Source organism: Macaca thibetana, chromosome 11 (genome assembly GCF_024542745.1).
Source record: "Macaca thibetana thibetana isolate TM-01 chromosome 11, ASM2454274v1, whole genome shotgun sequence".
Lineage (NCBI taxonomy): Eukaryota > Metazoa > Chordata > Mammalia > Primates > Cercopithecidae > Macaca > Macaca thibetana.
In genome coordinates, this window is record NC_065588.1 from 125,186,748 (window position 1) to 125,211,817 (window position 25,070).

The 25,070-nt window shown below is 46.6% G+C and overlaps 2 protein-coding genes and 1 long non-coding RNA gene across 5 annotated transcripts in view; 1 reads left to right on the forward strand and 2 right to left on the reverse strand.

The window, feature by feature from the left end:
• Positions 1 to 889, reverse strand: part of SLC15A4 (solute carrier family 15 member 4) — a 33,088-nt gene extending 32,199 nt beyond the window's left edge. Inside the window, exon 1 of the mRNA XM_050748581.1 lies at positions 297 to 889. Coding sequence (XP_050604538.1) covers positions 297 to 842 — 546 coding nt within the window. The 5' untranslated portion in view covers positions 843 to 889. The remainder of the gene's footprint in view (positions 1 to 296) is intronic.
• Positions 1 to 25,070, forward strand: part of GLT1D1 (glycosyltransferase 1 domain containing 1) — a 582,479-nt gene that overhangs the window by 430,518 nt on the left and 126,891 nt on the right. The window contains exons 1-2 of one of the 2 annotated variants that reach the window (XM_050748583.1): positions 444 to 584; positions 2,747 to 2,818. The exons of the other annotated variant lie outside the window; for it this stretch is intronic. The gene's annotated coding sequence lies outside the window, so the exon portion shown is untranslated. Of the gene's footprint in view, positions 1 to 443; positions 585 to 2,746; positions 2,819 to 25,070 lie in introns of those variants that run through there. 2 annotated transcript variants of the gene reach the window in all.
• LOC126930974 (uncharacterized) lies at positions 15,720 to 16,140 on the reverse strand. 2 transcript variants are annotated; one of them, XR_007717743.1, is made up of 3 exons: positions 16,092 to 16,140; positions 15,912 to 16,031; positions 15,720 to 15,791 (listed from the first exon to the last, which is right to left on the reverse strand). It is a non-coding gene; the product is annotated as an uncharacterized LOC126930974 (long non-coding RNA). The 2 variants fall into 2 exon arrangements; XR_007717744.1 differs by having other exon boundaries at positions 15,756 to 15,851.

Here is a 25,070-nt window from a genome sequence, read left to right on the forward strand (position 1 = left end):
CAGGCGTGAGCCACCGCGCCCGGCCTCTCTTTTCTTTAAAGCCACTGTGGCCATCACTGTGTGTATACAGACCTCACCCCGCCCCAGGCAAACCCCTTCCAGCACCTATCACACCGGTCCCTCCAGTCTTGGCCCACCTGCTGGCGGGCTTCCTCTGCACTAGACAGAAGCCCCCGGGGCAAGGGGCTCCCTCTGCGATCAGAGGCAGGGACTGGGGCTGGGGCTAGGGCTGGAGAAGAGGTTGGGGCTGGGCAGGGGCTGGACAGGGACAGAAGCAGCGCGGGGGCGCGGCTCACCTGGTCGGCACCGAAGGGCGTGATGTTGGCCTTGACGGTGGCCACGCCCAGGCCCACCAGCACCAGCCCCGCGAAGGTGGCCGGTGCGCAGCAGCGGCCGGCGGCGTCGGGACCCGGCGCCGAACAGTTGAGCGCGCGCGCGGAACCGCACAGCGCGGTTCCGGTGGCGGGCGCGGCCAGCAGCGGGAAGGCCAGCATGCCCAGCAGGTAGAGCGCCAGGCTCAGCAGGATGGCGCGCGCCCGGCCCAGCCGCGCGTCGGCCAGCCAGCCTCCGAACGGCGAGCCTAGGTAGGTGAGGCCCATGAAGAGCAGCAGCGCCTCGCTGGCCTGCGCGCCCTCCCAGCAGAACGGCGCCCCGTTCAGGAACAGCACCAGGTTGGACGTGATGCCGTAGAAAGCGGCGCGCTCCAGCAACTCCGTCAGCAGCACTGCCCCGCACGCCGCGCGGCGGCCCGCGAACGCCCCAGCCGCCGCCGCGGCCGCCGCCGCCCGCCGCGCGCCCAGCAGCGGCGCCCGCTCGCCCGCACCGCCCCCCGAGCCCTCCATGCGACGCCGCCAACTGCCTCGCCGGGCCGCCGGGTCGCCTGTCCCAGAACCCAGTGACGCCGTCCTTCTCGCGAGATCGCCGGGCCCGGGACGTCCCTATTGGGCGGGCTCGCCGCCGCTCAACGCCCCACTCGCCGGAACGTCCGGCTCCTCCCCGGAAACTAGGCGAGGAGGTGGGCGGTGCTGTGGGTCAGCGACTGTTTTGGGGAGCTGGAGATTCCGGAGCTTGGCCGATGAGAGCCTCTTTTTGCTTTTTTGAGGCAGGGTTTCCCTCTCTCGCCCAGACTGGAGTGCAGTCATGCGGTCATGTCTCACTGCAGCCTCAGCTGCCCAGGCTGAAGCGGCCCTTCCACCTCAGCCTCCCGAGTAGCTGGGACCACAGGCGCTCGCCACCGCCTCTGGCTAATTTTTAAACAGTTTTTTGAAATGGGGTCTCGCTGTGTTGCTCAGGTTGGTCTCGAACTCCTGGCATCAACCGATCCTCCCGTCTCAGCCTCCCAGAGTGTTGGAATTACATGCGTGAGCCACTGCACGCAGTCACACTGAGGGAGTTTAAACAAAGAAGCCGAGCCCCTCTTCGGGCTTCAGTAGGGCCCAGTAGGCAGCCAAAACTCACACTGAGACGGCGGCTGCCCTCCAGGCGGGTTTGCTCAGGCCGCCCCGTGCTCCCTGCCCTGGGCTTCAGTCCGGGAGAGGGCCCGGTTTCTCAACCCGTGCATCGTGGGCGTTTTGAGCCACAGGACTTTTCTGTGCGTTGCACGATGTTCAGCAGCGGCTTTGGCCTCTGCTATCCACTAGGGGCCAGTTCCACCCCCTGTCACCTCAGGTTAACAACCGAAAATGTCTTCTAGACTTTGCCGAAGGACCCTTGGGGGCAAACGCCACATTGAGGATCACAGGCTTAGAACAAGTCAAGCTTCCAGCCCGTTTCAGGCTTTCCTAGAGACTTCCCGTAAACCATCTATGGTTGCATGGCTGGCTTCTCATCCTTCAGCCTTCCACCAAGTGTTGACCAGAGAAACTTTTTTTTTCACCAGCCCATCCGAGGCCCAAGTATCCCCTTCATTCCGTCATGTTACCCTTTCTCCTTATTACCTGTTACTTTTTTTTTTTTTTTTTTTGAGACGGAGTCTCACTCTGTTGCCCAGGCTGGAGTGCAGTGGCACCATCTCGGTTTACTGCAAGCTCTGCCTCCCGGATTCACGCCATTCTCCTGCCTCAGCCTCCCAAGTAGCTGGGACTACGGGCGCCCGTCACCACGCCCAGCCAATTTTTTGCATTTTTAGTAGAGACGGGGTTTCACCGTGGTCTCGATCTCTTGACCTCGTGATCTGCCCGCCTCGGCCTCCCAAAGCGCTGGGATTAAAAGCGTGAGCCACCGCGCCCAGCCACATTTTTAAATTTATTCGTTTATCTTCCCAGCCTGCATGTGTTCATAGGCGTAAGCTTCCTGATGGCAGGGTTCTCTTGTGTTTTGTTCCTCACTATGCCCCCTGCCTCTGGGACAGCGCCTGGCACATAGTGGAGTGAAAGAGGGCCGCCCAAAAATGGCCCTCAGCATGTCTTAAGAAATTGAGACCCTGGTCTGGGATGATGGCTCATGCCTATAATCTCAGCACTTTGGGAGGCTGAGGCAAGAGGATCACTCGAGCCCGGGAGGTAGAGGCTGCATTGAGCAGTGATGGCATCACTGCACTCCAGCCTGGGTGACAGAGTGAGACCCTGTCTCAAAAAAAAATAATGAAAATAAGAAAGAAAGAAAGAAAGAGAGAGAGAGAGAGAGAGAGAGAGAGAGAGGCAGGGAGGGAGGGAGGGAGGGAGGAAGGAAGGAGTCGGGATCTACAGCTGCTGCAATGATTCAATGAGTGTAAGACCACCTCCTCTTCCATCATCCTTCCCTCCAGCTAAGACGAGGATGGAGCCAGTACCTGGGAAGTTGGCTTGCCAGTAGGTCATCTGGAGAAGTAATCCTGCCAGTAAGTCTTGAAGTTGCATGCATTCTATTTTTAAAAATGTTCCACAGACTGATGGTCAGCACAGTGCTGCCACACTGCAGGCAATATATATTTAATGAGTGTCTAATGAGAGAATAATTGAATGCCCGAATTGGACCTTTGCCACCTATCTGTTGATGCTTGTCATTTCCAGTTGTCAGCTCAAATATCACTTTCCTAACCCTCCCACACTAGGTTAGCTCCCCCTGTTTTAGGGCCTTGGAACTCCCTATACTTTTTTCCCACAGAACCTGTTATAATTTATACTTGTTTTGTGCAACTATTTAATGCCTGTCTTTAAAGCTGGGATGGCTGGGATCTTTGTTTCAGCTACTATCGTAGTTCTAGAGGCTAGCACAGCACTTGCAACTGATAAATAGGTGTAGAATTAACTGGATGAGTGAATGACTGACCATTTGTTGAATGTAAATGATGCAAGTCACCTTATGTTTTCATATATGCATGTGTGCATACATATATATATCTGTGTGTAAGTACATATGTACATGTATGTATATGTGTGTGTATATATGTGTGTATATATGTGTGTCTATACATGTTCAAGAGCATATATTAGTATCCTAACTTATTATTCGATGCTAATATATGTCCTTGAACGTGTACATGTAGACACACACACATATATGCCATTTTTTTTTCTTTTTGAGATAGAGTTTCGCTCTTGTCACCCAGGCTGGAGTGCAGTGGCACGGTGGCTTGTGCCTATAATCTCAGCACTTTGGGAGTCCGAGGCAGGCAGATCACTTGAGATCAGGAGTTAAAGACCAGCCGGGCCAACATGATGAGACCCCATCTCTACTAAAATTATAAAAATTAGCCGGGTGGTAGTGGTGCGCACCTGTAATCCCAGCTACTCAAGAGGTTCAGGCAGGAGAATCGCTTGAGCCTAGGAGGTGGAGGTCCCAGTGTGCCGAGATCACGCCATTGCACTCCAGCCTGGGTGATAGAGCGAAACTGTCTCAAAAAATAGAGAAAGCAACAGAACTCAGATGTCAGTGAAAGGCTTATGTCTAATTATGAGTCCAGTGCTGCTTCCACTTTGCGGTTGGCAGATGAGACAGAATCTTTGAGTATTTGCTCTAAGACTGGTAAGTCTGATGCTCAGGCAAAGTCTAGTAAACATTTAATGTAAAAGTAACATTAAATATGGAATGAAAGCAAAGTAAATGCCTTGAATCACGTGATAACCCAGTATCCAAACAGTGCTGAGCGTGCTCCGCCATTTTTGGGCGATAGTGAACCCAGTGTCCAAACAGTGCTGAGTGCGCTCTGCCGTTTTTGGGTGATAGTAGAAACTAATCCAATTGCATTACTTCATTTGAGAAGACTGAAGGTCCAAACAGTGCTGAATACACTCTGCCATTTTTGGGCGATAGTAAACCCAGTGTCCAAACAGTGCTGAATATGCTCTGCCATTTTTGGGTGATAGTAACTAATCCAATTGCATTACCTCGCTTGAGAAGACTGAAGCTAAGTTAAAAAAAAAAAAAAGCCAAGACCACATATTGCAAGATCACATTTATAGGCAGTGGCCAAAATAGGCAATAGGCAAATCCATACAGACAATGCAGATTAGTACAGTTTCCCGGTACTGGGGGAGGGGAGGGGAAGATTGGTGCACATCTCTGTGAATGTACTAAAAACCACTGAATTCTACACTTTATATATGTGAATTATATGGTATGCGAATATGTCTCAATAAAGCTGGTACCAAAAGAAAGTGAACTAACAGTTACAATTTGAAAGGTTTCACGTATAAATTTGGATGCCTTGCTATTTGGGGAAAATGTGAGCTCTGGCAATGCTGGACTTGTGATTACCTGTTACATTAGTATGATCCCACCACTTTGAACCACGCCCCGTAGTATTCAAGCCTTTGTGTATTCCTCACAGATCACGCCACAAGGCCTGGCCTGTGACCTGTTTTGACCAAGGGAATACATCAAAAGTGTCTCTGGGCCTGGCCTGGGCACAGGCTTAAAGTCTGACACCTTCCACTTTCATGACTGGGGTGTCCTGAGCCATCATATTAGAAGTCCACCTACCTTCCATCATAGGTTGAGGAGGAGTCTGCAACTATATGGAGAGGGGATTCTCAGCATCCCAGATGACCTGCCTACTGAATGCAGCCACACGAAGACCAGCAGAAGAACCACCCAGCGGTGAGCCTCAGCCCAGATAGCAGAATTGTAAACAAATAACATGGTTGTTCTTTTAAGCCACTAAATTCTTCTTTTAAGCCACTAAATTCTGGGGCAGTTTATTATGTAGCAACAGGTAATGGAAACACATTTGCTTCCCCCATAGCCGCAATCTGCTGACACTCAGCAGCAGCCACTGTCTTTAGATGACAGACACTTTCTGGCTTTCCTAAACCCTCCCCACTCACTATTGTCATATTTTTCATATCATAGAGAACATTCTCCATATCTGCATAGTCCAGTGCAGGAGCCACTAGCTATGTGTGGCTATTGAAACTAGTTAAAATTAAATAAAATGAAAACTTCTGTTCCTCACTTACACTAGCCATATTTCAAGTGGTTTGTGACTAGTGGCTACCATATTGGACGGCATAGTTTAGTTCACACCATCATTGCAGTAACTTCTATCAGCAACTCCATCCTTTATTTATTTATTTATATATAAATTTATTTATAAATATATAAATTATATATATTTATATATATATTTATATTTATATATAAATAAATAAATTTATTATTTATTTATTTTGAGATAGAGTCTTGCTCTGTTTCTCACTATGCCCCCTGAAGTGCGATAGCGCTATCTTGGCTCACCAAAACATCTGCCTCCCAGGTTCAAGTGATTCTCCCACCTCAGCCTCGTGAGTAGCTGGGATTACAGGAACCTGCCATCATACCAGGCTAATTTTTGTATTTTTTATAGAGATGGGGTTTTACTGTGTTGGCCAGGCTGTTGTTAAACTCCTGACCTCAGGTGATCCGCCTGCCTTGGCCTCACAAACTGCTGGGATTACAGGTGTGAGCTACCACGCCCGGCCAGCAACACCATTCCATACTAAAATGTAATGGATATGATTGACTAATTAGCCGACATCCATACTCTTTCTTTTTCCAAACAATCCTGATTCTTTTCAGGTATTTGTCTTCCTCAACCCACCCCTGCCCCCACCAGCTTCCCGTGTAGCTCAGGAGAACCTGACTTCATCCTTGTTCCCAAATGAAACTAGCCCACACCAGTACTAGTCTCATGCCTCTTCATGGTGACTAGTTCAGGAACGCAGACTCTAACCTTTCAGGACACGAAATTTCCCTGGTGCCTGTGGTTACTGACCCAGGAGTGGACAAATGGAGTAAGTTGACCCAGTCAGACTAGAGGCAAGGCCACTTATCTGCTGACTGTGGGTGAGACACATGCTCCCAAACTGGACATGAGTTAGGAAGCCTGAAGCTCTAATAGCTCCTGATGGCTATTGACAACCATGAGACGAACCAGCTTAGGATGAGACTGACTTGGGGGATGGCACAGGAGACTCAGGGAGAAGTGAGATAATAAGTCTTAACATTGTTTAAGCCACCGTGTTGGGTTTTCTGTTCTTTGTATTACTTGTGGCCCCAAACCACCTATCATAGTTCTATCAAAATTCTATCAGGGCAGCCTGATTTTTTTCTCATGCCTGACCCATGAGTTTTCTGCCTGGCTCCTGCAGTGCTTGGGTTCGCAGCCCCTGTACTGAGCCCCAGTGATGGGATAGCTAAAGAATTGATGTAAGATGATTCCTCCCACTTTATTGGATATGCTTGCAATATAGTCCTGCCCCAAAACGTGATCCTGTGAGTCTCTCCTTTGCAGCTAAGATTAATAAATGACCTGACCCATTCAGTCAGCATCTAAGGGATAGGTAACCGTGTCTTCCAAAATAGCATTTTTGTCTATTGGCTCTTCACCTCAAGGGCCCTCTGGAAAAGGGGCAAGGACACTCTTTGCAAAGGTGCCCGTGGTGTGGACTAGACTTGGAAACACAGGGTTCTCCCTTCTCTGGTACCACCTTGTCTCCTGAGCCTCACCCAGTGTGGCGCTCAAGTGGGTACGATTTGAGGCAGTGAGTTGAGAAACCGTCAGAGACAGGACATTCAGGGACTGCCTGACTCCTCTGGCTGTTTCATGGCATTTCTGCCTCTTGTTTCACATCTCTGTTGAGTTTCTCACGCCTCGCTGCCAGACAGTTGCCTCTCCTTACAGTTTCAGCTTCCTCAAAACTTTGGGTTACAAGCAGCCATCGTAGCCTTTCTGTGCCATCCATATATCACTCATTCACTCAACAAACAACTGTTGAACACCTGCCCGCTGAGTCATGACAGCTCAGCCTCAGCTCAACTCAGCCTCAGCACTCTCAGCCAGGGCTTCGGCTTCTCCGATTTCCCAGTTCCCTCGGGAGGGACTCTTGATAGGCCTCCTCATCTTCGTGCGTCAGGCCACAGCCTAAGTCATTAGCCATAGTACAGCCACAGGCCATGCCATACATCTTTTGAATCTCCTTGGGTACAGAGAGTTGCCATAAATTCTATTTACTTCAAGGAGTCGCTGTTGCAACCCTTCTTTCTGGCTACAAATAATCTTGATAGAAGCAGAAGGTATAAAAAGTAAAATCAATAAAAACACAGGCAACCAACGGAATAGAATCAGGTATTAAATCCTTGAGCTTAAACCAAAGCCACACTAACCTACTTTTAACATGAACTAATTCAGCTCCCAGAATGACTTGGCATTTGTTTTAACAGAGGATGTGAGAATGTACGGTCAGGGAGCTGGTTTTGATTTGACTTGTTTCAGGCACTGATTTTATTTGACCCTTGCGAGTAGCAACGTCTGTTTCTTGGGTACTTTTCCACCTGTGTTTAAAAAACCCCCAAGACATTTGCAAAAGTTGGGCTTCGCCAATAGAAGCAGGGAGGTGAAGAGAGAGTAAGTGAAAGAAAATGAACTTCTGCTTCCTTCTATTGCAAGAAGCGCAAGATGGTGTGACCACACCTAAGGTCCTATTTTAACCACCACTTTCACAATTCCTTGTAAGCAATCTTAGCCAAAACTGTAATCATATTATAAGTAAATTTGTTTTCTAGATTAGGCCTTACAGGAAAGATGAAGGAAATGAATACAAAGAACAAGAACAGAATCACTAATACAAAAGAACTCATTGTATGAGGTGAAATCAGCCAGGCACAGAGAGATACATACCATATGTTCTCACTCATATGTGGAAGCTAAAAAAGTTGATCTCATAAAAGTACGTGTTTCAAAATCCTACCTTATGCCCCATAATTATGTACAATTATCATGTCAATTAAAAATAATAATGAGGCCAGGTGTGGTGTCTCACGCCTGTAATCCCAGCACTTTGGGAGGCCAAGGCCAGTGGATCACCTGAGGTCAGGAGTTCACGACCAGCCTGGCCAACACGGTGAAACCCTGTCTCTACTAAAAATACAAAAAATTAGCCAGGCATGATGGCGGGTACCTGTAATCTCAGCTACTCCGGAGGCTGAGGCAGGAGAATCTCTTGAACCTGGGAGGCTGAGGTTGCAGTAAGCTGAGATTGCATCATTGCACTCCAGCCTGGGCAACAAGAGTGAAACTCCGTCTCAAAAATAATAATAATAATAGTGAAAGCCTGCCTGGTGTGGTGGTTCACGCCTGTAATCCCAGGAAGGCCAAGCTGGGCAGATCACTTGAGGTCAGGAGTTCCAGACCAGCCTGGCCAACATGGTAAAATCCTGTCTCTACTGAAAATACAAAACTCAGCTGGTCATGATGGCAGGCGCTTGTAATCCCAGCTACTAAGTAGGCTGCGGCCGGGGAAATGCTTGAACCTGTGGAGGCTGCAGTGAGCTGAGATTGTGCCACTGCACTACAGCCTGGGCAACAGAGTGAGACTCCACCTCAGATAAATAAATAATAAAAAAAAAAAAAAGAAAAAAAGAAAAATCTCAGTGTATGTTAATAAAGGGTTCTGATCGGGTGTGGTGGCTCATGCTTATAATCCCAACACTTTGGGAGGCCACGGCAGGCAGATCACCTGAGGTCAGGAATTTGAGACCAGCTTGGCCAACATGGTGAAACCCCATCTCTACAAAAATTAGCCTGGTATGGTAACGCAAGTCTGTAATCCCAGCTGCTATTCAGAAGGCTGAGGTGAGAGAATCACTTGAACTCGGGAGGCAGAGGTTGCAATGAGCCAAGATCATGCCGCTGCACTCTAGCCTGGGCAACAGAGCAAGACTGTATCTCAAAAAAAAAGAAAAGGGCAGGGAGGCGGGCGCGGTGGCTCACGCCTCTAATCCCAGCACTTTGGGAGGCTGAGACGGGCAGATCACGAGGCCAGGAGATCGAGACCATCCTGGCTAACACAGTGAAACCCCGTCTCTACTAAAAATACTAAAAATTAGCCAGGCATGGTGGCGGGCGCCTGTAGTCCCAGCTACTGGGGAGGCTGAGGCAGGAGAATGACATGAACCCGGTAGGTGGAGCTTGCAGTGAGCCGAAATTGCACCACTGCACCCCAACCTGGGCGACAGAGCGAGACTCTGTCTCAAAAAAAAAAGGATCAGCAATTCATCAATTCATGGGGCAAGGATGGATTGTTAAACAAATTATGTTGGATGAATGAGTAAACATGGGGGAAAATAGGCTTCATATTTTGTACCAACATAAATTCCAGATGGATTAAATATAAAAATTAAGAAACTAAAACTATAAAAGCACTAGGAGAAAATATTGGCAAATATATAATCTTCAAGAGAAAATGCCTTCCTAAGCCTCACACCAAAGGCAGAAGGCATGCAGTAAAAAATTAGTTTGACTCCATAAAGATTTAAAACTTATGTGCATAAAAAATAATAATTGCTGTTGAGAGCACACAAACTAAGAAAAAAAATTGAGGTACATAAGAGAATGTTGTTTTTTTTTTTTGAGACAGAGTCTTGCCACCCATTCTATAAACTCTCTTTCGCAGAACTTTTTATATCTCCATATTCCTGAGTTCTATTTATCCTATTGTAAGTATGTACAGAATGACAATCTTTCCATACTATGCCTTTATTTTATTTTATTTATTTAATTTTATTTTTGAGATGGAGTCTTGCTCTGTCACCCAGGGTGGAGTGCAGTGGCATGATCTCAACTCACTGCAACCTCTACCTCCCGGGTTCAAGTGATTCTCCTGCCTCAGCCTCCCAAAAGTTAATATTCTTATTTTATAAAGAGTTCTAAAGAATATTATGAAAGGATAAACACCCAGCAAATAATATTGGCACAGTGAGTGGCCAGGCTCTTTAGAGGACAGCAGTTGTTGGGGTCCTATTCAGCATCCATTCTCCCTTCTGGTGACTGCACCTTGATTTTCCTTAGCTAATCAACGCTCCCTGTGATGTGGGTGGGGTGGCTTGACCCTCCAGTCCAAGAGTGGGCAGCTGACCTACACCTATCCAATCAGCAGTATCCTATCTATTGAGCTAAAGTACTTGGTTCAGGCCAGGCGCGGTGGCTCACGCTTATAATCCCGGCGCTTTTGGAGGCCGAGGCGGGCAGATCACCTGAGGTCAGGAGTTCAAGACCAGCCTGGCCAACATGATAAAACCCCGTCTCTACTAAAAATATAAAAATTATCCAGCCACGGTGGCACGTGCCTGTAATCCCAGCTACCTCAGAGACTGAGGCAGGAGAATCACCTGAATGCTGGGGGCAGATTGCAGTGAGCCGAGTTCATGCCACTGCACTCCAGCCTGGGCAACAGAGTGAAATTCTGTCTCAAAAAATAAATAAACAAAAATAAAGTAATTGGTTCAGAGATGGACATGTGATCCTAGCTGGTCAAAGCTAATCCAAGAATTTATTCTGGAATGAGCAGGAAGAAGTGGTTCTCTTTTCTGTTGAGTTTGAGATTATGGAGATATAAGCTTGGAGTTGCCAGAGGCCATCTTGTGAAACCAGAGAACTAAGCATCCCAGAAGGAGATAGAGATGAGAGAAACACTTGTTTTCAAAAGACAGTTTAAATCCCAGCATTTTGGAGGCTAAGGCAGGTGGATCACCTGAAGTCAGGAGTTCAAGATCAACCTAGCCAACATGGTGAAACCCCGTCTCTACTAAAATACAAAAATTAGCCAGGCTAATTGTAATGTCTGCCTGTATTCTCAACCACTTGGAAGGCTGAAGCAGGAGAATTGCTTGAACCTGGGAGGTGAACGTTGCCGTGAGCCAAAATGGCGCCAATGCACTCCAACCTGGACAACAGAGCAAAAGACAAAAAAAAAAAAAAAAAAGGTCTGTTTATAGATCTTGGTTCTGATCATAGCTAAAAGTAGTTTTTCCTTCAAAATTAGACATTTTAATTGCGAGACCATAAATTCTCTTTTTGGTTAAGCAAATGTGACATTCTGTCAATTGCAATAGAAAAAGTCCCAACCAGCTATGTACAAAAATCAAATCAAAATGGATAAAAGACTTAAATCTAAGACCTAAAACTCTGAAGCTATGACAAGAAAACATTGGGGAGGGCCAGGCATGGTGGCTCACGCCTATAATCCCAGCAGTTTGGGAGGCTGAGGCGGGCACATCACGTAAGGTCAGGAGTTCAAAACCAGCCTGACCAACATGGAGAAATCCTGTCTCTACTAAGAATACAAAATTCGCCGGGTATGGTGGCACATGCGGGTAATCCCAGCTGCTCGGGAAGCTGAGGCAAGAGAATTGCTTGAACCTGGGAGGCGGAGGTTGCGGTGAGCCGAGATCACACCATTGCACTCCAGCCTGGGCAACAAGAGCAAAACTCCCATCTCAAAAGAAAAAAGAAAAGACAACACAAGACAGGGGAGGCCGGGCGTGGTAGCTCATGCCTATAATCCCAGCACTTTGGGAGGCTGAGGTGGGCAAATCACTTGAGGTCAGAAGTTCGAGACCTGGCCAATGTGGTGAAACCCCGTCTCTACTAATAATATAAAAATTAGTCGGCTGTGGTGGCAGGTGCCTGTAATCCCAGCTACTCTGGAGGCTTAGGCAGGAGAATCTCTTGAACCCTGGAGGCAGAGACTGCAGTGAGCCAAAGTCACACCAATGCACTCCAGCCTAGGGGACAGAGTGAGACTCTGTCTCAAAACAAAACAAAACAAATACCAAAAGTGGGGGAAACCCTCCAGGACATTGGTCAGGGCAACAATTTCTTGAGTAAAATTCCACCACAGGCAAAGGCAACCAAAGCAAAAATAGACACATGGGATCACATCAAATTAAAAAGCTTCTTCACAGAAAAGGAAACAATCATCAAAGTGAAGAGACAACCGACAGAATGGGAGAAAATATTTACAAGCCACCCATCTGACAAGAGATTACTAACCAGAATATATAAACAGCGCAAATGACTCAATAGGAAAAATTCTAATCATCTCATTTTTAAAATGGGCAAAAGATCTGAATAGACATTTCTCAAGAGGAGGCACACAAATGGCAAACAGCTATATGAAAAGGTGCTCAACATCATTGATCCTCAGAAAACTGCAAATCAAAACTACAATGAGGCCAGGTGTGGTAGCTCATGCCTGTAATCCCAGCACTTTGGGAGACTGAGGCAGCCAGATCACTTGAGGTCAGGAGTTCGAGACCAGCCTAGCCAATATAGTGAAACCCCGTCTCTACTAAAAATACAAAAATTAGCTGGCCGCGGTGGCAGGCGCCTGCAATTTTAGCTACTCGGGCGGCTGAGGTGGGAGGATCGATTGAACCTGGGAGACAGAGGTTGTAGTGAGCTGAGATTGTGCCACTGCACTCCAGCCTGGGTGACAAAGTGAGACTCTATCAAACAAAAAACTACAATGAGATATCATCTCACACTAGTTAAAATGGCTTTTATATTGGCCAGCGCAGTGGCTCACGCCTGTAATCCCAGCACTTTGGGAGGCCGAGGTGGGTAGATCACAAGATCAGGAGTTCGAGACCAGCCTGGCCAATATGGTGAAACTCGTCTCTACTAAAAAAAAAAAAGAAAAAAAGAAAAATTAGCTGGGCGTGGTGATGTGCATCCGTAGTCCCAGCTACTCAGGAGGTTGAGGCAGGAGAATCGCTTGAACCTGGGAGGTAGAGGTTGCAATAAGCTGAGATCACACCACTGCAATCCAGCCTGGGTGACAGAGTGAGACTCCTTCTTGAAAAAAAAACATGTCTTTTATCCAAAAGACAAGCAACAACAAATGCTGGTGAGGATGTGGAGGAAAAGAAACCCTTGTACATCATTGGTGGGAATGTACATTAGTACAGCCACTGTGGAGAATAGTTTGGAGATTCCCCCAAAAACTAAAAATAGAGCTATCATATAATCCAGCAATCCCACTGCTAGATATATAGCCAAATTAAAGACAATCAGTATATCGAAGAGATATTTACACTCCCTTATCTATTGCAGCGTTGCTCCCAATAGCCAAGATTTGGAATCAACCTGTCCATCAACAAATGAGTGTATAAAGACAGTGTGGTACATATACACACTGGAATACTATTCAGCCATAAAAAGAATGATATCTTGTCATTTGCAACAACATGGATAGAACTGGAGGACATTATATTAAGTGAAATAAGATAGGCACAGAAAGATAAATTGTGCATGTTCTCACTCATTAGTGGGAGCTAAAAATTAAAACAATTGAACTCATGGAGATAGACAACAGAAAGATGGTTACCAAAGACTGGGAAGGGTAGTAGGGGGAAAGGAAGGAATGGAGATGGTTAATGGGTACAAAAATATAGTTAGATAAAATGAATACGATCTAGTATTTGATAGCACAGCAGGGTGGCAGGCACCTGTAGTCCCAGCTACTTAGGAGGCTGAGGCAGGAGAATTGCTTGAGCCTGGGAGACAGAGGTTGCAGTGAGCCAACACTGTGCAACTGTACTCCAGTCTGGGCAACAGAGCAAGACTCCATCTCAAAAGAAAAATAATAATTAAAAAATTAAAAAATAAAGCAAAAAAGAAAAATCTCAGTGTATGATAATAAAGGGATCTGGCTGGGTGCGATGGCTCGCACCTGTAATCCCAGCACTGTGGGAGGCTGAGGCAGGCAGGCCACCTGAGGTCAGGAGTTTCAGACCAGCCTGACCAACATGGTAAAACCCCGTCTCTACTAAAAATACAAAAATTAGCTGGGTGTGGTGGCACGTGCCTGTAATCCCGGCTACTCAGGAGGCTGTGGCAGGAGAATCACTTAAACCCGGGAGGCTGAAGTTGCAGTGAGCCAAGATCGAGCCACTGTACTCCAGTCTGGGTGACAGAATGAGACTCCCATCTCAAAAAAAAAAAAAAAAAAAGAAAAAGAAAAAAATAACTCATGAACACATCTAGTATTTGATAGCACAGCAATAAACAACAATTTATTGTACATTTTAAAATAATTAAAAGAGTATAATTGGATTGTTAATAACAAAATGAAATGATAAATGCCTAAGGTGATGGAGACCCCATTTACCCTGATGCAAGTACACATTGCTCGCCTGTATCAGAATCTCTCATGTGCCTCTTAAATATGTACACCTACTATGTACCCATACAAATTAAAAAGAAAAAATTTAAAAATTAAAAAACTGTGAACCAATACAAGCATACACACTCACAGAAAACAATACAAATGCCTTTCATGGAAAAAAAAAAAAAAAAGACAAATTACACCAATAATTTTAAAATGCAAAAAGAGGAGACATGGTTTGTCACTTGACCTGAAAAATAGCCCGTGTTGGCAATGTTCTGGGAAATAAGCATGCTCATAAATGACCAATGGAAAGTAAATTGGCGCAGCTTTTCTGGAAGGCAATTCGTCACTTGTATCAAAAACGTATTGGCTTACACTTTGAATGTGCAATTCCACTTCTAGAAATTAAAGAATGTGTGCCCAGAGTTACCAATAAAATGTTCATTACGATGTTGCATAAAATCATAAAATGATTGGAAATGGCAAAGACGTACAACAACAAGGCAGAGATCAAATCAATTCTAGTGCATACATATATTGGAATGCTATGTCGTTATTCAAATGATACAGCAGATGTAAGATTATGAGTTGAAAAAGTATTCATGACTTATTATTGTATTAGTTTTCTATTGTTGTGTAACAAATAACCACTACTTTAGCCGCTTAAAACAACGCCCATTGATGAGTTCACAGGCTTCAGGAGGCTGGAAGTCTAGGCATTGGTGTGGCTGGCCTCTCTGTCCAGGGTCTCACAAAGCTGAAATTAAAGTGCTGGCCAGGCTGAGATGTCATCGGGAGGTCGGGGCTCTCTTTCATGTGGTTGTGGCAGAAGGTAGTTCCTCGAGGAGATGGGTTGAAGGGCCGTTTCCTTGCTGCCTGACAGCTGGGGGCTGCTCTCAGTTCCTGGAGCCGGCCTGCCTCCGTCATCATGCTGTCCTCTTCACCTTCGGAGGAGCAGTAGAGGATCTCCCTGACATCAAGTCCCTCTCATCCTTTGAATCTTTCTGACCTGAGGAAATGCTCAGTCCTTTCAAGGAGACAATTATTAAGTGAGGCTTATCCTGCAATAATCTTCCTATTTTAAGATCAACTAATTTGGGGATTCAAGTCTCATCTGCAAATTCTCTCTGTGCCAGCCCCTGGATTGATGATGGATCGGGAGGAGGTGTGTGTGTGCACCATTGTTGGGAACTCTAGCAGGCCCTGTTAGAATTTTGCCTACCACAATTATTAAGTAATAAAGAGCAGAATACCAAAAATGTAGAGTGTTTCTGTTTCTTGTAGCAAAAATGACAAACACAAACAAAACAAGAACCAACAAGAATACTGTGTCCATACAACAGAGCTGAAGAAACACTATAGTGTTTCAACTGCCTGTATTACCTACTGTGTCCATACAGCAGAGCTGAAGAAACACTGTAGCATTTCCACTGCCTGTATTACCTACTGTGTCCATACAGCAGAGCCGAAGAAACACTGTAGCGTTTCCACTGCCTGTATTACCTACTGTGTCCATACAGCAGAGCCGAAGAAGCACTGTAGCGTTTCCACTGCCTGTATTACCTACTGTGTCCATACAGCAGAGCCGAAGAAACACTGTAGCATTTCCACTGCCTGTATTACCTACTGTGTCCATACAGCAGAGCCGAAGAAACACTGTAGCGTTTCCACTGCCTGTATTACCTACTGTGACCATACAGCAGAGCCGAAGAAACACTGTAGCGTTTCCACTGCCTGTATTACCTACTGTGTCCATACAGCAGAGCCGAAGAAACACTGTAGCGTTTCCACTGCCTGTATTACCTACTGTGACCATACAGCAGAGCCGAAGAAACACTGTAGCGTTTCCACTGCCTGTATTACCTACTGTGTCCACAGAGCAGAGCTGAAGAAACACTGTAGCATTTCCACTGCCTGTATCACCTCCTGTGTCCCTACAGCAGAGCCGAAGAAACACTGTAGCGTTTCCACTGCCTGTGTTACCTACTGTGACCATACAGCAGAGCTGAAGAAGCACTGTAGCAGTGCGTTTCCACTGCTTGTATTACCTCTGGGAGGCATGGCACCTTCCTGTGTCTCCAGCTCTTCATCTGTGAAATGGTGAGAACCGTCCCTGAAGTTTAGGATTTGGGAAGATTCGTTGAAGGACACTGAACAGTGCTTAGAAAAATGTTAGGCTCCTGGTGCACACTCAGTAAAGTGGACTATTACGATGATTGTATGTCAAGTCAGGAAAAACTTGATGCCAAAATATTAATAGTAGTTATCTCCAGGAAACAAAATTTGGTGGGTTTTTTTGTTTTTTTGTTTTTTGTTTTTTTGGTTTTTTGTTTTGATAGAGTTTTGCTCTTGTTGCCTAGGCTGGAGTGCAATGGCATTATCTCAGCTTGCTGCAACCTCCGCCTCCTGGGTTCAAGCGATTCTCTGGCCTCAGCTTCCTGAGTAGCTGGGACTACAGGCGTGCACCACCACATCGAGGTGATTTTGTACTTTTAGCAGAGACAGGGTTTTCTCATGTTGTTCAGGCTGGTCTCAAACTCCTAACCTCAGGTGATCTGCCCACCTCAGCCTCCCAAATTGCTGGGATTACACACTTGAGCCACTACACCCAACCGTGTGATTTTTATAATTGTTTTGTGCTTATTTGAATTTCTTAAACATATCTTATTATTTAATAAAAAATAAGTTAAAATGTTAAAACAATAAATACAGGTCTCTGTCCACAACAGGTTGCTACTGGAAGCTGTTCAAATGGAGCCCATCATCCCTTGAGTAAACCTCTGATCCTTACGACTGTGCCTTGCACTGTTGAGCTCACTGTCTCCTTTGCAGGGATGACCATCTTCGGGATGAGCGGCTTTGTGCTGAAAAGTTAAGAATTGGGTCTGCACTGTCATCAGAACAGCAGTGGAAATTGAAACCCCGATTTCTTGCCAAAAGCTCAAATGGAAGAAATCACTTGTTTCTGGTTGGTTGACATTGTCATGTTCATTAAACAACCTTCACAGGAACTAGATACTTCTAGAATAACAGATTTTTTTCTTTTTTCTTTTCTTTTTTTTTTTTTTTTTTTTTTTGCAGCTTGTCAAGGGCTGTTAATAAAAGTCAGGAAAAGGAAACATAACTAGGACAAAGAAACCACAATTCCACATGCACCTGCTTTATTCAAATGCGGATTTCTCTTTCCTCCCTCTCTTCTTCGTCCTCTCTGTCTCTCTCTATCTCTTTCTCCATTTCTCACCGCTTCCTCTCTCTTTTCCCCCTCTCTGTCCTTGTCTGTCTCCTGTCTCTCTCTCTCCCCCTCTCTCTTCTTACCCCTCTCTGTCTCTTGTCCCTGTCTCTCTGTCTCTCTGTGTCTCTCCGTATCTCTCTCTCACACACACACACACACAACACACACACACACACACAACACACACACACACACACACACACACACACACACACACACACACACACACACACACACACACACACACACACACACACACACACACACACACACACACACACAACACACACAAACACACAGACACACACACACAACACACACACACACACCACACACACACACAACACACACACACACACAACACACACACACACACACACACACACAAACACACACACACATACACACACACACACACACACACAACACACACACACACACACACACACACACACACACACACACACACACACACACACACACACACAACACACACACAAACACACACACAACACACACACACATACAACACACACACACACAAACACACACACACACGCACACACACACACAACACACACACACACAACACACACACAAACACACAACACACACACACAACACACACACACACACACACACACACACACACACACACACACACACACACACACACACACACACACACACACACACACAGCATTCGTAGCTTGCTGTACCATGGGGGAGAAATGATGGTCAAAGACTAAAAATTCTGATAGAAACAGAGAAGCAGGGCCGGGCGCGGTGGCTCAAGCCTGTAATCCCAGCACTTTGGGAGGCTGAGACGGGCGGATCACGAGGTCGGGAGATCGAGACCATCCTGTCTAACACAGTGAAACCCCGTCTCTACTAAAAATACAAAAAACTAGCCGGGCGTAGTGGCGGGCGCCTGTAGTCCCAGCTACTCGGGAGGCTGAGGCAGGAGAATGGCGAGAACCCGGGAGGCGGAGCTTGCAGTGAGCCGAGATCGCGCCACCGCACTCCAGCCTGGGTGACTGAGCAAGACTCCGTCTCAAAAAAAAAAAAAAAAAAAAGAAATAGAGAAGCAGAGTGCCTTTCTCATTAATGCACTAAAGCAAAAAGGAGAGAAGTTGTGTTGATTTTTCTCACAGAGCCACTTCTGAAGTCAGTATGCCCACCATGCTTTCTCTTGAAAATGCTATCATTTTTATTACAGGGTAGATAATAAAGTTTTGTTTTCCCTGGTGCTAGGAACTAGAAAAATAGTCTGAGCAAACACTATGATCAAAGAAAAAAACAGATTTTGCTTTACATGTATTGTAAGACCTTTATGTTAGAAACATCTGGAGAAATCTTATGAGAGATGTCTACAACTTTTTCTGTAATACTGCTCTCCTCCTCGGTAATTATTTCTACATTATCCCATAATAACACATTGCCTTTGTACCCTTTTATGTTACCTACTTGAGAGAATCATAAAAGACTCCATCAAAAGAACTAATTAACTATGATACTGTTTATAGTTTTTTCTCGTTTTACAAATGGGTAAACTGAAGCCATGAGTGTGTAAAGTAATGGGTCCCAAAAGAGATGTCAGAATATCTTACCTTGTGAAACAAGTGTATTCCAGAACAACCAGATATATGTGAATTTCAGCTCAGCAAATCCCCTTGTAACACTGACTCCCATTAAAACATCAGAAATGGGCCAGGCACAGTGACTCACACCTGTAATCCCAGCACTTTGAGAGGCTGAGGCAGGTGGATCACTTGAGGACAGGACTTCGAGACCAGCCTGGCCAACATGGTAAAACCCCATCTCTACTAAAAATACAAAAAATTAGCTGTGCATGGTGGCATGTGCCTGTGATCCCAGCTACTTGGGAGGCTGAGGCAGAAGAATTGCTTGAACCCAGGAGGGGGAGGTTGCAGAGAGCCGAGATCGAGCCATTGCACTCCAGCCTGCGTGAGAAAGCGAGACAGCATCTCAAAAGAGTCAGAAATACATTCTTATAGGAATAAAATCTTGTAACAGTGCACATTTAAAGATTTGATGAAACTCAACAAACATTGATTGACTGCCTTTACCCAGGCATGTCACTGTCCCAGGCAAGCAGAGGTTATAGGTGCAAATGACTTGGCTGTCCAGGAGGTCACTATCCAGTTGAGGAGAAGGGCTGACTGCTCCATGGTTATAATGCACAATGGGATCAGGACAGGAGACAGGGCCAAAGAGCCTCAGGGTTAGGGAAGATGGAGAATAGTCCCAGATGAGGCGATTGGGGGGCCTTCATCAATGCAGTCATCTGCCCAGGCGCGGTGGTTCACCTGTATAATCCCAGCACTTTGGGAGGCCAAGGAAGGCAGGCAGATCACTTGAGGCCAGGAGTTCAAGACCAACCTGGCCAATATAGCGAAATCTCATCTCTACTAAAAATACAAAAACTAGCTGGGCATGGTGGTGCGTGCCTGTAGTCCCAGCTACTTGGGAGGCTGAGGCAGAAGAATTGCTTGAACCTAGGAGGTGCAGGTTGCAGTGAGCCAAGATTGTACCACTGTACTCCAGCCTGGGTGACCGAGCAAGACTTCATCTCAAAAAGCAAACACATACAACCAACCAACCAAACAACAACAACAACAACAACAACAACAAATGCAGTCATCTTTGAAGAGGGATTTTGTGGTGGTCCGAAGGGTGGCCCCACGAAAGAAACGTCCGTGTCGTAATCCCCAGAACCTGTAAATCGGATGTGCTCAGTCCCCGTGTGCTGCTATAACAAAATACCATAGACTGGGTGATTTTCTGACAATGGGAATTTATTTCTCACAGTTCTATAGGCTGGGAAGGTCAAGATCAAGGCACCAGCAGATGTGGGGGCAGGTGAGGCTGCTCTCTGCTTCCACAATGGTGCCTCATTGCAGCATCTTCCAGAGGGATGAATGCTGGGTCCTCCACAGCGGAGGAGGTGGAAGGGATGGACTCACCCTGAAGACGTTTGATAAGACACTAATCATGTCCATGGGGGCAGAGCCCTTCCAACCTAACCACCTCCTAAAGGCCCCACCTCTTAATGCTGTTGCATTGAGGATTCAGTTTCAGCATCAGTTTTAGAGAGGACACCATCATTCAAACCGCAGCAGTGACATTATGAGAAAAAATAATTGTTGTTGTAACTAAAATAAGGATCTAAGATGAGGAAATCATCCTGGATTGTCCAGCGTGCCCTAAATCAAATGATAAGTGCCTTCATAATAAACTTACAGGAGGCTGGGCATGGTGGCTCATGCCTGTAATCCCAGCACTTTGAGAGGCTGAGGCAAGCAGATCACCTAAGGTTAGGAGTTTGAGACCAGCCTGGCCAACATGGTGAAACCTCATCTCTACTAAAAATACAAAAATTAGCCAGGTGTGGTGGCGCACACTAATAGTCCCAGCTACTTGGGGGGCTGAGGCATGAGAATTGCTTGAACCCTGGAGGTGGAGGTTGCAGTGAGCCGAGATCCCACCACAGCATTCCAGCCTGGGTGACAGAGTGAGGCTCCATCTCAAAAAAAAAAAAAAAAAAAAAAAGACAAATAGGAGGGGATGCTCCAGCAGAGGAGGAGGCCATGTGACCCCGAAGGCAGAGACTGCAGTGATGGGGCCACAAGTCAGGAAACATCAACAGGCTGGGCCCCATGACTCATGCCTGTAACCGCAGCACTTTGTAAGGCCAAAGCAGGAGGATTGCTTGAGGCCAGGAGTTTGAGACCAGCCTGGGCTACGTAGGGAGACTCTGTCTCTAATTACATTTAAAAAAAAAAATGAATAAAAGAAAAAAGAAACACCAGCCACTAGAAGCTGAAAGATGCAACTAACAGGTTCCCCACTAGAGGCTCCAGAGGGAAGGGCCCCTCTGCTGACAGCATGATCCCAGACGTCTGTCCTCCAGAGCTTCCAGAGGAAAGGCTTAGGCCACGGAGGAGTTTGTGGTTCTTTGTTATGCAGCCCCAGGAAGCCTTGAGTGAGGGAAAGTCCAGTCTGGAGGAGGAGGCCATGCCCAGCAGTAGAGAACTACTTCCATTTTAGAAAACAAAATAGTGGCCGGGCGCGGTGGCTCACGCCTGTAATCCCAGCACTTTGGGAGGTCGAGGCGGGCGGATCATGAGGTCAGGAGATCGAGACCATCCTGGCTAACACAGTGAAACCCCGTCTCTACTAAAAATACAAAAAATTAGCCAGGCGTGGTGGCAGGCGCCAGCTACTCAGGAGACTGAGGCAGGAGAATGGCGTGAACCCGGGAGGCAGAGGTTGCAGTGAGCCGAGATAGCACCACTGCACTCTAGCCTGGGCGACAGAGCAAGACTCTGTCTCAAAAACAAAAAGAAAACAAAAAAGTGTTCACCGTGTTTGTTCCTCAATCATGAGGAGTTAACCATCACCTATTGTGGTGAATTTTATGTGTCAGCTTGACTGGGAGCATGTGGTGCTGTATTAGACCATTCTCACACTGGTATAGAGAAATACCCAAGGCCAGGCATGGTGGCTCACACCTGTCTTCCCAGCACTTTGGGAGACTGAGGCGGGTAGATCACCTGGGGTCAGGAGTTTGAGACCAGCCTGGCCAACATGGTAAAACCCCGTCTCTACTAGAAATACTAAAATTAACTGGACGCATGCCTGTAATCCCAGTTACTCGGGAGGCTGAGGCAGGAGAATCACTTGTACCTGGGAGGCGGAGGCTGCAGTGATCCGAGATCACACCGCTGCATTTCAGACTATGCGATGACAAAATGAGACCTCATCTCAAAAACAACAACAACAAACAGAAATACCTGAAAGCTGTGTGCCGTGGCTCACGTCTGTAATCTCAGCACTTTGGGGAGGCTGAGGCGGGCAGATCACCTGAGGTCAGGAGTTCGAGACCAGCCTGGCCAACACAGTGAAATCTGATCTCTACTAAAAATACAAAAATTAGCTGGTGGTACATGCCTGTAATTCCAACTACTCAGGAGGCTGAGGCAGGAGAAGCGCTTGAACCCAAGAGGTGGAGGTTGCAGTGAGCTGAGATCGCACAACCGCATTCCAGCCTGGGCATCGGAGTGAGACCCTGTCTCAAAAAAGAAAAAAAAAGAGAAAAGAAAAAGAAATACACGAGACTGGGTAGTGTTAAAGAAAAGAGGTTGAATTGGCTTGCGGTTCTGCAGGCTGTATAGGAAGTACCATGGCTTCTGCTCCTGGGGAGGCCTCAGGAAGCTTCCAATCGTGGCAGAAGGCAGACGGGGAGTGAGGCGTCTCACATGGCCGGAGCAGGAGCAAGAGAGCGCGGAGAGGTGCTGCACGCTGTAAACTACCCGAGCTGGTGGGAACTCACTCACTCTCCTGAAGACAGAACCAAGGGGAGGGCACTAAGCCATTCATGAGAAATCCACCCCCATGATCCAGCCACTTCCCAGCAGGCCCCACCTCCAACACTGGGGACTACAATTCCACATGAGATTTGGGCGAGGACACAGATCCAAGCCCATATCGGGTGCCCACATTGGACATAGTTTCAAGGTGGACCTGGGCGGGTGTTTCCAGATGAGATTTGCATCTGTGAACTCAGCTGAGCAAGGGCCCTCCCCAGTGTGGGCCGGCTTCATCCAATCTGTTGAATTCAGCTGAGCAAGTGCCCTCCCCAGTGTGGGCCAGCTTCATCCAATCTGTTGAAGGCCTAAGTAGAGCAAAAAAGGTCGGGCGCGGTGGCTCACGCCTGTAATCCCAGCACATGGGAGGCGAGGCGGGCATGCGGATCACTTGAGGTCAGGAGTTCGAGACTACCCCAGCCAAAATGGCAAAGCCCCATCTCTACTAAAAATGCGAAAATTATCCAGGTGTAGTGGCATTTGCCTGTTATCCCAGCTACTCAGGAGGCTGAGGCAGGAGAATTGCTTGAACCCAGGAGGCGGAGTTTGCAGTGAGCTGAGATCCCACCACTGCACTCCAGCCTGGGTGACAGAGTAAGACCCTGTCTCAAGAAAAAAAGGAGGAGGAGAGAGGAATTTGCGCCGCACCCCCATGCCCCTCCGTTTTCCCCACTGCCTCACTGCTTGAGCTGGCACATTTCATGTCATCTTCTCAGCCTCCACTCCCACCATTCCCCCCCCCCCAAACTGGGATTTACACCATTGCTCAGGCCTTCAGACTGGAACTGAATTACACCACCAGCTTTCCTGGGTCTCCATATGGCAGACAGCAGATCATGGTACTTCTCAGCCTTCATGATTGCATGAGCTGATGCCTCATAATAAATCTCCATTTACAAATAGAAATCTCTCATTAGTTCTGCTTCCTTGGAGAACCCTAATACAGGTATCTACTGGCATTTGGGGAAGAGCATTTTTTCTTTAGGCAGGGATGTCCTATGTGTTGCAAGGTGTTAAAACTTCTGGGCCTAGTTGTGAAATATTGATGACATTCCTTAATCATTCTGACAACAAATTTCCTTCTCCACCCCCAAATTTCCAAAAGTCCTCTGGAGAGCAGTTCTGCATCTGGCTCAACCACTCATAAGCTGTAGAGAGACTAGAAAAGAGATAATCACAGAGTCAGGCCATTTTTACCTGCAAGAATTTAAAAAACAGAGTTTTTAAAGTTCTTCATGTTTCTTCTATTACTGAATTCATTCCTTGCTTCCTTCTTTCCTCCTTCCCTGCCTCCCTCCCTCCCCATCCCTCCTTCCTTCCCTGGTTCCTTTCTTTCTTCTTACTTTTATTACTTCTTTTGTATCATCAAGAATGAGTGTTGAATTCTACTGAATGTTCTTATTCCACCCACCGAGAGGGTCATATGTGTTTCTGTTACTGGAAAGGGGTCCTATTCCAGACCCCAAGAGAAAGTTCTTGGATCTCACACAAGAAAGAATTCAGGGCGAGTCCATAGAGTAAAGTGAGAGCAAGTTTATTAAGAAAGTAAAGGAATAAAGAATGGCTAGTCTATAGACAGAGCAGCCCGAGGGCTGCTGGTTGCCCATTTTTATGGTGATTTCTTGATGATATGCTAAAGGAGTGGATTATTCATGCCTCCCCTGTTTTGACGTTGCCATGGCATTCGTAAACTGTCATGGCGTTAGTGGGAGTGTAGCAGTGAGGACAACCAGAGGTCACTTTCATTGCCGCCTTGGTTTTGGTGGGTTTTGGCTGACTTCTTTACTGCAAACTGTTTTATCAGCAAGGTCTTTGTGACCTCTATCTTGTACCGACCTCCTATCTCATCCTGTCACTTAGAATGCCTTAACCTCCTGGGATTGCAGCCCACCCGGTCTCAGCTTCATTTTACCCAGCTGCTATTCGAGAGGGAGTTGCTCTGGTTCAAATGCCTCTGCCATTTTCTCTTTTAATCTATTAATTTATATTGCTATGGCAGAGGTGACTTACTGCAAACCTATTCTGCCACTTTTCTTTAGTAACCACGGTTGTATTTAGGTGGCAGTGTACCCAGTTAATAGACTGCATGTCTCAGCCTCC